The 12,051-nt window shown below is 45.2% G+C and overlaps 1 protein-coding gene across 4 annotated transcripts; it reads left to right on the forward strand.

The window, feature by feature from the left end:
* Window positions 1–331: 331 nt before the first annotated feature.
* On the forward strand, window positions 332–5,598 carry GVQW3 (GVQW motif containing 3). 4 transcript variants are annotated; one of them, XM_017868638.1, is made up of 3 exons: window positions 332–1,324; window positions 4,069–4,174; window positions 5,015–5,598. In XM_017868638.1, exons 1-2 carry the CDS (start codon window positions 860–862, stop codon window positions 4,153–4,155), a joined length of 552 nt encoding a protein of 183 aa, XP_017724127.1. In that variant the 5' UTR covers window positions 332–859; the 3' UTR covers window positions 4,156–4,174; window positions 5,015–5,598. The 4 variants fall into 4 exon arrangements, with proteins under 4 accessions (XP_017724127.1, XP_017724125.1, XP_017724126.1 ...); XM_017868636.1 differs by lacking the exon at window positions 4,069–4,174 and having other exon boundaries at window positions 332–1,499; XM_017868637.1 differs by having other exon boundaries at window positions 4,069–5,598.
* The last annotated feature ends 6,453 nt before the right edge of the window (window positions 5,599–12,051 follow it).

A 12,051-nucleotide genomic window follows, 5' to 3' on the forward strand; every position in this document is an offset into this window, starting at 1 on the left:
GGGCCGACGCGCGGGGAGGGGCGGGCGGGCGAGAAGCCGCGAGGGCCAGGAGGGGTGCCGCGGTCCGAGGCCGGGCTGGGGACGCGGCTCCACAGTGCTGTGAGCGGCCGGGAGGATTTACCGCCGCCGCCGCTGGTGCACCTCCCGCCCGCCCGAGACGCTGCCGCCTCCTTCCCACAATGCACCCTGACGCCCGGGGGTGCCCTCTCTTCCCTCAGCCTTCCTCCCCCGCCCCTCCTTTCCGCCTTCTCCGCAGGCGGGCACGCGCAAGGAAGCGCGCCTGCTGGGGTGTGGCAAGGCGGAGGAGGGACCTAGCGCGCGCTGGCGCAGTGCGACTGCGCACAGTCTAATGCGCGGAGGGGAGAGAATTGCGCATGCGCGCATGTCTCCCGGGACACTAGAGCAGGCGATACCCTGGCTGCTCCGGTAGGTTTGGCGTGCGCGGGTTTTTGCAGATCTAGGGCGAGCTTACACGTTACATCACCGATGCATCTCTTCTTGCTTGCTTAATTTGCCAACACTTAGGCCTTTCTTGCAGAATTCGCCATATACTCCTAAGGGCCGCGGAATCGGAGCAACCTTGTTGACTGATTGGCAAACTCTCGGCAGATGTGCGTGCACTGGTTGGATGCAGTGGTTGTAGGCGATTTAATTTTTCCCAGCTTTGCAGCGACTGTTGGCCCTGTTAGCTTCCCAGAACGGATCTCCCCAGCCTCGACTGGAAGCTGAGGGACAAAAATTCTTAAAAGCAATTACTCTTTCCCGGCGAGGCTTCTAGAAGAGCAAGAATAGCGATATAATTACACCTGCAGGCCTACAGTCGTGGCCTGTTAACGTTCCTGTGTTTTTCAGTGCCAGAATGAGTGACCGCTATTTAGAACAAAGGATTAGTATCAAATTTTGCGTGAAATTGAACAAGTCTGCAAGTGAGACCCACCATCTTTTAAAAGAAGCTTATGGGGAAGAAGTCATGTCAAGGGCCAGAGTTTTTGACTGGCACAAAAGGTTTAAAGAAGGACGGGAAGACGTTCGAGATGATGCCAGAAGTGGGCGTCCGGTCACCCACCGAACAGATGACAATATTCAGAAGGTCAAGGACTTGGTTTGTTCAAACAGGCAGTTAACCGTGAGGATGATGGCCGAAGAGTTAAATTTAGACAAAGAAACTGTTAGGCTCATTTTGAAAGAAAACTTGAACATGAGGAAGGTTTCTGCAAAAGTTATTTCGGGTGTTTTGAAGGGTGAGCCTAAACCACGAAAACTTGACTTTCAGTCCAATCTTTCAAAGGAAACTAGGAAAAATAGCTCATGTTTGAGGAAAAAGGTAACAGGTTCTGAAACATGGAGTTATCTCCAGGGTGAAGCTGATGGGGAAATGCCCCTGTCCGTATCCCATCCCAGAGTCCACTACCCTGCCAGCCAGCTTCTGCAGGAGTCATCTTCAACAAGCCTTGCCCCCAGGGTAGCTGAGGATTGGTTCACCCCATGGTGAGAGGAATGTGAGTTAGCTGAACCAGAACTAGGATGCTGCCTCACTGTTAGGCACCTTCTTTGGCTGCTCACCTATTTTTCAGTCTTCACCACTCCTCCCTATGTACCATGGCCCTCCTCATTACTCTTTGCTGGACTATTGGACCATTTTCCTTGCTGTTCTTCATAACTGAAAAACTTCTGGCTGTTCCCTTCTGGTATTTGCTTGTTCTTGATTTCTTTTGCTCAACAAGTTTGAATTTATTCTCTGCCCAGACCTTAGCTTGTTGTGGCTGTCCTGTTCCTTTGTTCTCAACATTCTGCCTCAGAGGATCATGCCAGTGAGAAGAGAGGAACAGGATCTCCTGGAATCTGTATCTCTGTGCCCAGGGAGGCATGCTCTTCTGGGAGGACCCCAAAAGAAGGCTTACAGTTTCAGCCTCCTTCACAGTCAGGGCCTGAGGTATGGTACATAATACAGTGGCATGCTGGTGTTACTGAACAGTGCTGGGCCTAGGGGCTGATCTGGTCCGGATGACTCAGTGGGCGCCCCTTAGGAATCAGGGGTTGGCCACCAATACTGATCTTCTCACAGGCCTACATCTCACAGAAGAGCTGGGTTTGTTTCATTCTAGTCCTATTCTTTGGACCTCCACTCATTTGGGTATCTCCTCTGTTGGAAGAGGAGTATCTGGTCCTAGAAAATATAAACCCAGGGACCCAGCCCTAGGCCATGATGTGTGGGGAGGAAGACCAGGTGGCTCTCTAGTCCCTGAATTAAGAGAATCTGCTGCCTACGTGTGGATTCCCACACAGCAGCCTGTTTTTAGTAACTAATGCCTGTAGTTTTGAGAACTTACTGTTTTTAGAACACTGCTGGGCATTGACAATGTGAAAGTTATGAACAAGATCTCCAAGGGCTGATGAGCTTCATGGATGAGATGGTTCTTGAACTGGATCCATGAGGATGGGTGAGACGGGGCTGTGACATTACGGAAAGCTTCCGGGGCAGGTGGAACAGCATGAGGCTTCCAACCTGCATCAGTAGAAAATGACACTGGCCAGACGCAGTGAATCACGCCTGTAATCCCAGCACTTTGGGAGGCTGAGGCAGGCAGATCATGAGGTCAAGAGATCAAGACCATCCTGGCCAACATGGTGAAACCCCGTCTCTACTAAAATATAAAATTAGCTGGGTGTGGTGGTGTGTGCCTGTAGTCCCACCTACTCAGGAGGCTGAGGCAGGAGAATCACTTGAACCCGGAAGGCAGAGGTTGCAGTGAGCCAAGATTGTGCCACTGCACTCCAACTTGGCGACAGAGCTAGACTCTGTCTCAAAAAAAAAAAAAAAAAGGAAAAATGATGACACTATTGGCAAAATAACAAAGTTCCAAGAGGAAGATAATGGTGTTGCAGCGGATGAACAATTTGGGATAATTTGCTTCCTCTCCTATACCTCCAACTCTATGCCAGTTGTTATTAAATTGCTTCCCCTGAGTCTGTGAATAGATTTGTAACAACTAATTTGATATGTGATTTTCCATTTGGACTCCGACAAGCAGTTTCTGCAAATTCAAACTCTGTCTCTTCTCTTCCTACCTCTGCCAGATTTATGGAATGCAACTTTTCCCAAGTGGGTTCCAAGTAATACCACATAGACTAGAAACATTCAGGGGGCAGGGGTTTGGTAATAGAGTTTCACAGAATTGACCAGTCTCTGTTTTACTCAAGGATTTTTACATATTACAGCTCCTCTTGGACAATATTGCTTGATAGTAGAGGCACAGCACTCATTCATCACAGTTACTTTTAGTGCTGTTCTTTCACTTTCTCTACTCACCTCCAAAAATTACAAGTTCCTTATTAACACCTGTTTTTGTTTTGTTTTGTTTTTTGAGACGGAGTCTTGCTCTGCTGCCCAGGCTGAAGTGCAGTGGCACGATCTCAGCTCACTACAAATCTCTGCGTCCCGGGTTCAAGTGTTTCTCCTGCCTCAGCCTCCCGAGTAGCTGGGATTACAGGTGCATGCTGCTACACCCGGCTATTTTTTTGTATTTTTAGTAGAGGCGGAGTTTCACCATGTTGGCCAGGCTGGTCTCAAACTTCTGACCTCAGGTGATCCACCCGCCTCGGCCTCCCAAAGTGCTGGGATTACAGGCGTGAGCCACTGCGCTGGATCAACACCTGTTAGTTTTGAGACACTTTGAAAGCTAGACTTTGTTCCATAAAGACGAGATACTGTGTAAGAAAACTCTTAAACCAAGCAACAGCTTATAGACCTCCAGCTCCTTAACAGTTTCTAGACGTTCCATATCAGGACCATTAAGTCCTCCTACATCAGATGCAGCTCTAGGTTGCCCACAAGCACTTGGCATCAGGGACACTGCACTTCAGGAACAAAGTCCCCACCACTAGTTCTTGCAGCTTTGTTGCTGAACCTCATATTAATCCTTGCTGAGGCCCACCCAGTGGTAATCGTTGCAGATTTGTATGCTCCTGGACCCAGGCCAGGATCCCACAACCATACCTACAGGAGTTGTTTCTAACCTGTTATAAAACAGAGGTCCTGAGACAACTTACTTCTGGATTTTATTCCAGTCCTATGAACAGGGCTGGTGTGACCCTGCCAATGATGCTGGACCAAGACCTATGGTGGAGTATAGAGTACCAGAAGCTATGGTTTAGACACAGCAACCAGAAGCAGGTAATTAGGAGTGTGAATTCAAATGGTTCCAGTTGGCTATAATGAAAAGGAGTTATCCAGAGCAAAACATTCACATTTGGCTGCTCAGAATCTCTAAACCCAAGGGTAGAGCATGATCTAGGCATCCCCAAATAGGAAAGTTCTTATATGAGTATTTCTAAGGTGCCCACCCACCAAATCTATTTTATTGCTGATCCACGTTTTGCCCTGGCCTGCACCTTGCTGCCTAGGCCTCTTGAGCTCCTGGTCCGGTAGTCCCACACATCCAGCTATGTGTCTGTCGCACCCCAGACTCTTGTCCTTGACTGTTTTCAGACACCTCTCAGTTTATTCTCCACCATATTGCTCTTACTCCTCTCTTTCCTTGTTGCTTTGTTTTCTGGTCCTGGGTCACATCTTCAGTAGCTGCTTTTGGTCACTTTGGTGTGCTGATCCTTGAATTGACTTTTGGGTCATGGTTTTCCACTTAACTTACACCTCTTCTGTCTGATTTTTTGGATCCTTCTTTCAGCTCCCTGCGTCAGCTGCTGAGTAAGGAAATTTGTCTGTTCCAGCCCTGGCCCCGGGTTGCCTTCCTATCTTCAAGAAGCAGGGTGGGGTGACATAGGGGAATTATGTATTGATTTTGTTTTTTCTTTTTTTTTTTTTTTTTCGATTTTGTTTTTTCTAAGGGACATGGGCACCTTAGCCACCCTCAGTTACACTCCCCAGAGGCACCCAGTGTCACCAGTTTCTCAAGGAGGCAATATGGTTACCTCTAAAGTAGCAAGAGTCATGAAACTTTTTCAGAGCTATAATATCCAAAGCCCATTCTCCTAGCAGCTGTATTTTCCCTGGCAGGAGAAGCTCCGCCTAACCACAGGAGATCAAGCCTGGCTTTCTGTGGGATGTCAGTAGGAGAGCTGGCCATCTGCAAACTTTCTGAAGCTTAACACCATTGGTCAATGACGCTGTTCGGCTTTCGGGTTGATCTTTATCCCCGCCCCCACGCTCATTCTAATTCAAAGTCCACATGGAATGTTTTATGCCACAGTTGAGAGTCTAAGAGGAATACATGCCTTCCGGGGCAGATCATCCTAACACTAATTTTATGCAATTCTCCCCTTCCATCACCCCACCCTACCTTGCTTCATTTGCCCCACTAGTAATGATCAAAAAGAGAAAGAATAAAATGTTCACCAAATCTGTGACTTAGAAAAACTTGTGGAGGGTTCTGCTGTCTTCTGAATTCTGATCCTCACTGAGTCTTCATTGAAGTGTTATCATTTGGGGAAGAATGTTTACCTGGGGCCTCCTTCCCAGAACCTTTTTTTCAGATCAATTTTTTCGTCAAAGTCTAGACTTGCCTTTGGAAATGCCTGGATAAATCTGGATGCTAAATGACTTGAGGACACCTAATAAAGGAATGGGGTACTATTGGGAAATTGTCTGTCATTGCATTACAAATGTTGCTCAGCCTCCCTGCTATTTGCAGACATCATCACCAGCGAGTTTCACTAGGCTCTTTGGGATTGGGTCTCAGCAGGGTCCCATGTGACTCAATAAGAGCCCACCTTTGCTGCTAAACTGTGTATGTTACCCTGCATTCTCCAATTGCTGCTTCTTCAATCAGCCCACCCAGATTTTACTAGGCGTTTGTATCTTTTCTGAGGTAACCATCATGTATTTATGTTCTAGAATGTCTCCCTTATCAGATCCTTGCAAACACTGTCCTAGTTGTATCACCCCTTTACCAGTATGAATATCTGGAAACAAAAAATCTATAGTGAGGAGCTCCAGTGGGTCCCCTCCAAGGACTCACTTGGGCATAGTCCAGTGGTCAACAGACTTGTGTAAAGGAGTCTTTATGGATCATATGGTCTCTTTTGCCACTACTCAACATTTTAGTGCAAAAGCAGACATAGTTAATACAGAAACAGATGAGGACAGCTGTGTTCCAATAAAACTTTATAAGTGGATACTGGAATTTGAATTTTATATAGTTTTTACAAAATACTATTTTGATTTTTTTAAACCATTGAAAAATGTTAAAAAGAGGCCGGACACGGTGGCTCAGACCTGTAATCCCAGCACTTTGGGCGGCCGAGGCGGGTGGATCACCTGAGGTCAGGAGTTCGAGACCAGCGTGGCCAACATGGTGAAACCTCGTCTCTACTAAAAATATAAAAATTAGCCAGGCGTGGTGGTGTGTGTCTGTAATCCCAGGTACCCGAGAGGCTAAGGCAGGAGAATCGCTTGAACCCGGGAGGCAGAGGCTGCAGTGATCCAAGATCTCACCGCTGTACTTTAGCCTGGGCAACAAAGCGACACTCCATCTCAGAAAAAAGAAAGACATTCTTAGCTGTTAGGCCATAGAAAAACAGATGGCAGGATAGATTTGGCCCATGGACTATAGTTTGATATAACCCCCAGTCTAGTGTATATAGTGTGTATATAAAAATGACAGATGATTATTTTCCATCAATAACATTATTAATGCCACATTGATCTGGCAGTATCTGGCAATTTATTATGTAGAAATTATGGGCCAGCCACGATGGCTCACGTCTGTAATCGTAGCACTTTGGGAGGCTGAGGCATGCAGATTGCTTGAGGCCAGAAGTTCGAGACCAACCTGGGCCAACATGGTGAAACCCCGTCTCTACAAAAAAAATACAAAAATTAGCCTGGCATGGTGGCACGTGGCTGTAGTCCCAGCTACTTGCAGGGCTGAGGTAGGAGGATCACTTGAGCCCAGGAGGTCCAGGCTCCAGTGAGCCATGATTGTGCTACTGCACTACAGCCTGGGCGACAGAATGAGACCCTGTATCAAACCAAAAAAAGGAAATTGTGGAATACTGGAGAGACTCTGTGGAGCCAGGAGAGTAAACTATAGCTGAATGGTTGGCTGTTTTACCTTGAAATATTCTGGTTCAAAATAAATTTTGTGCTATTTTTGACTAAAAATGATATTATAAAACCACCTAGCCGGGCGCCGTGGCTCAAGCCTGTAATCCCAGCACTTTGGGAGGCCGAGACGGGCGGATCACGAGGTCAGGAGATTGAGACCATCCTGGCTAACATGGTGAAACCCCGTCTCTACTAAAAAATACAAAAAAGTAGCCGGGCGACGCGGCAGGCGCCTGTAGTCCCAGCTACTCGGGAGGCTGAGGCAGGAGAATGGCGTAAACCTGGGAGGCAGAGCTTGCAGTGAGCTGAGATCCGGCCACTGCACTCCAGCCTGGGTGGCAGAGCAGACTCCGTCTCAAAAAAAAAAAAAAAAAAAAAAAACCACCTATATTATTCCCATGTAAAATACCAAAACCTGTGTGGGCAACACTGAAACTGATGCCAAGCTGCAACCAACAATAATAGAATGAACTGAAGGTAGTCCCAAAAATGATTTGACCATGGGCAGCATTTGAATAAGCTTATGTTATCACCTATTAAAGTGTGTACTATGGAGATGACAAAACTCACTGAAATGTATTTTTCGCATGCTTGCAAATATACATAAGTATTACAGATACATATGTGTATTTGCACCTTGCAACTGGTGCTGAGATGTGTCCTTTTAGGTAAGTGTATTTGTTTTTCCCCTAGAGATCTCTTTATTGTGTCACCTTTATTTAAACTGATTTTCCAAAGTTGTAATAGAATCTCAGTATTGAACAGACCATTACAAGAGTGTCTGATCCAGCCAGTCATGTTTCCTGTGAGTTCAGGAGTAACTAAACCCTACAGCTGCTGAAAGATTGCATCTGAAAGAAGATTCTGTGTTAATTCATTCAACAAACTTTTATTGAGTGGTTGTATGTGCCAGATGCTATCTTGTGTGCCGGGATACAGCAGTGGACAAAATAGATACAGGCCTTGGATTAGATGGTCTGAAATCTAATTATATTACTCTTCACTCTTGCAAAATTTCTATTCCGTGTGTGCACACTAACCCATTGTTAACTGCATACCTGGAAATAGGTATGACCATTGCCATATGCCTTTGTGCTCTGGTCTTGATGCCTTTCCAGCTGCATTAATAATTTGAGGACTGCGTGTTTAATTTAAATTTTATTATCCTTTAGACAGATCTATATTGGTAGAAAAACACACTGGCAATGTTGGAAGTATAGACTGGCAATGGTTTTCTGAAAAGCAATTTGGCAGTATCTATCAAGAGCTTTAAAAATGTTTAGATCCTCTGATCCTCTAATTCCACTTCTGGGAATCTGTCCTAAAGAAATAGTCTAAAATGTGGGCAAAATCAATGCTTAACAATCTTAAAGTCCAACAGTGGAAAATTAGTTAAGTAAATTACAGTATGACTATCCAGTAGACTGTTGTGCCATCATTATAATTTATGTTTCTGAAGAGTATTTGACAGCATGGCAAAGTGCTTATAGTGTTAAGTGAAAAGAGTGATATACAAAATTGTATGTATAAATCCAGAAAAATCGGCCGGGCGCGGTGGCTCAAGCCTGTAATCCCAGCACTTTGGGAGGCCGAGACGGGCGGATCACAAGGTCAGGAGATCGAGACCATCCTAGCTAATACGGTGAAACCCCGTCTCTACTAAAGAATACAAAAAACTAGCCAGGCGACGAGGCGGGCGCCTGTAGTCCCAGCTACTTGGGAGGCGGAGGCAGGAGAATGGCGTGAACCTGGGAGGCGGAGCTTGCAGTGAGCTGAGATCCGGCCACCGCACTCCAGCCTGGGCGACAGAGCCAGACTCCGCCTCAAAAAAAAAAAAAAAAAAAAATCCAGAAAATGTGTTTTAAAAAGATGGAAAGGATAGGCAAACTGGGTAGTTAGATTATGGGTTTTCCTGGTTTTATGCTTTAAAAAAATTTCTCCAGTATATTATTACTTGTATTATCAGTAAAAATCAATAGCATCTAGAGCTGGCAGTGGAGAGATTGAGGCCAGATCACTAGTTTGGTCCCTGAACAATTAACTAGGCTGGGTGGACACAGAGGCTGTATGATCTTGTGTTGGCAGCAAGGCTGGGCCAGAAGGGAAAAGGACCTGCCCAGGAGGAGAAGAGACCATGTGACCATGTGACTATAATCCCTACAAAAAAATACAAAGTGTTAAGGGAAGACACCATGTGTGGCATGCTGTTGTGATGTAGTCCTAGGTAGGTAAAAGACCATTTATGAATCAAGTATATTCTGACAAGTGGAAAAGGATATGAATGCTCTCCTGGGTAAAATTAACCTCCTTTGCATTTCATTCTCACGTTCTCACACAAAATGAATTCTTGAGATGGATTTTATAATAGCTGATTCTCTGAAGAATCCCTGAGACTTCGTATGATTCTTTAGTATAGCGGTGACTTTCGATGTGCCAAGTCTACCTCCTCCCATACTGGGACACTCAAGCAACACAGATGTACACTGAAATTTTGGGTATTCTATACTGAGAATACCGCACACATATCGTTAGTCATCTTAATGTTGTAAGTTACCAAACTCTTAAGGTTTGCAAATGTGATTTTGTTAGCATCCAGAACCAGTGTATTTTTTATTTATGTCTGAAAAATAATCATTGTGGGGTTTTAAAATGAAAAATCATGTAGCTAATGCCTATCCATAGGTGAAATTGTTATGTTGGAAAAATGTGTGCTTAATCTTTGCTTTAGTAAAGTGATTGTTATAAAAATGTTAAATGTCTCCTTAGTGAAATTTTAAACCTCCAAATGAGTACACAAGGTAAAACACATATTTTATAGGCCTATAGCTCATATAATTGCCAAGCTGAAAGAGTTCTTTAAGATCTAAGTATAAGTCCTCTGGTCTATAGAATGAGTGAGTGAGGCTTGGGTTTCAGTTCTGGCTTCTTAACTAGCCATGTGACTTTGGGCAGTTCATTTGTACCGTCTAAGGTCTTCAGTTAATTCATCTGTAAAAGGGAAATAATACCATCTGTCTCATGGAGTTGTTCATTTTGTTCATTTCAACAATATTTATTGAGTGCTTATCTGTGTATGATGCCGTTGTATGCACAATAAACAAGACCCCAAGAAATGTTCCTCCTCATGAGCACACGTTTCATTGAGGGAGACAGACAAGAAATAAGATAAATTGGTAAAAATATCTATGTTAGATAGTGATTATTAGATGTGAGGCTTACATTAAACAGTGTATATGAGGCACACAGCACAACACCTGGCATGGAGTAAGTGCTCAATGGAGAATAATTTCGTCTGTTTCTTGAGGCGTCTTAACAGCTCTGGAATTACTCTACAACGTGGTGGTAGTCAGTAAGAAGCCTGACTCATAGCTTTCTATCTCTTGCCAGTTAAGGCCTAAACCTGTTTTTGCTTAAGAAGACAAAAGAATTCTTACAGTGGTGTTTTGTACTTCCTGTATGGCAGATGAATCAAGGTGGTGCCTAAACACTGTTGATAAATGACCTTTTCTGGAGCCAGTTGGCAGGAGTCCTTGCCTGGGGCAGGATGGCAGGTGTTAAGTCCACAAAGACAAATGCACAGTGTCATAGCTATTTAAGCAAAACAGACCAGAAGATCAAAATGGCTGTTTCTCTTAAAGAAAAGAGGTGTGCCCTATGTCCTGGGCCAGACGCTGGAGCACTGAGCAAAGTTAGCAGTATTAGAAGGAAACTGCCTACTGCATTATTTATGGGAAACAAGGGCATTGACAGAAAGCCAGGAAAAGGAGAATTTAATGCTTTGCGGTTTTGATATTTTTGTCCATTGTAGAAAATTTGGAAAGTTTAGAAATGTTTAAAGAAGCAGCCAGGAGTCCACTCCTAGGGTTCGGGTCTTTCATCAGACCCATCTCCTTGCCTCAGCTTCCTCCTTCAAAAACAGCCAGCCAGGCCGGGCACGGTGGCTCACGCCTGTAATCCCAGCAATTTGGGAGGCTGAGGCGGGCAGATCACTTGAGGTAAGGAGTTTGAGACCAACCTGGCCATCATGGTAAAACCCTGTCTCTACTAAAAATACAAAAATTAGCTGGGCGTGGTGGTGCACGCCTGTAATCCCAGCTACTCAGGAGGCTAAGGCAGGAGAATTGCTTGGACCTGGGAGGTGGAGGTTGCAGTGAGCTGAGATCACACCACTGCACTCCAGCCTGTGGCGAGAGGTGAGACTCTGTCTCAAAAAAAACAAAAACAAAACACAGGTGTTGGAAGAGGATGTGGCAGAATAGGAACATTTTACACTGTTGGTGGCGATTGTACAACTAGTTCAAACCCATGTATCGAACACACCAGTAATCGGCGAATTCCTCCAAGGATCTAGAACTAGATGGTCCTTTCTCTCTATGAACGCCAGCATCCCCACTACTGGGTATATACCCAACAGGATTATACACATTCACTACAAAAGACACATGTAACACGCGTCTATGTTTTGATATCGCGGCACTAGTTCACAATAGCAAAGACTTGGACCAATCCAAAATGCCTCCATCCGTCGTGACAGACTCGGATTCAAGAAAATCGTGGCACCATATACACCATGGAATACTATGCCAGCGCATAAACAAAGCGATCAGTTTGCCGTCCTTTTCCGCGAACATGGAGTGACAGCTGGAAACATCCATTCTTAGCAAGACTATCCAAGAACAGAAACAAACACCGCCATCGTTCTCACTCACTAGGGGGAAACTGAACAACTGGAGATCACTTGGACTCGGGAAGGGGAACATCACGCATGGGGCCTATCATACAGGGGGAGGGGGGCGAAAGGGGGGAGGAGGGAGGGCTTGCACAATGATGGGCCGAGCTCTATGACAGAGATATACACCTGACCTGAATTCGATCGGGTGCTGACGAGTTGCACTGGGTGCAGCACACCCAACATGGCATACAGTAACTACATATGTACAAACCCTGCACGTTATGCACATGTACCCCAGAACTTAAAGTATAATAAA

Source organism: Rhinopithecus bieti, unplaced genomic scaffold (genome assembly GCF_001698545.2).
Source record: "Rhinopithecus bieti isolate Rb0 unplaced genomic scaffold, ASM169854v2 scaffold_2574, whole genome shotgun sequence".
NCBI lineage: Eukaryota > Metazoa > Chordata > Mammalia > Primates > Cercopithecidae > Rhinopithecus > Rhinopithecus bieti.

Excerpts from the sequence above, each read along its gene's own strand:
- GVQW3 (XM_017868636.1), top strand. The coding sequence starts at position 860 with ATGAGTGACCGCTATTTAGAACAAAGGATTAGTATCAAATTTTGCGTG.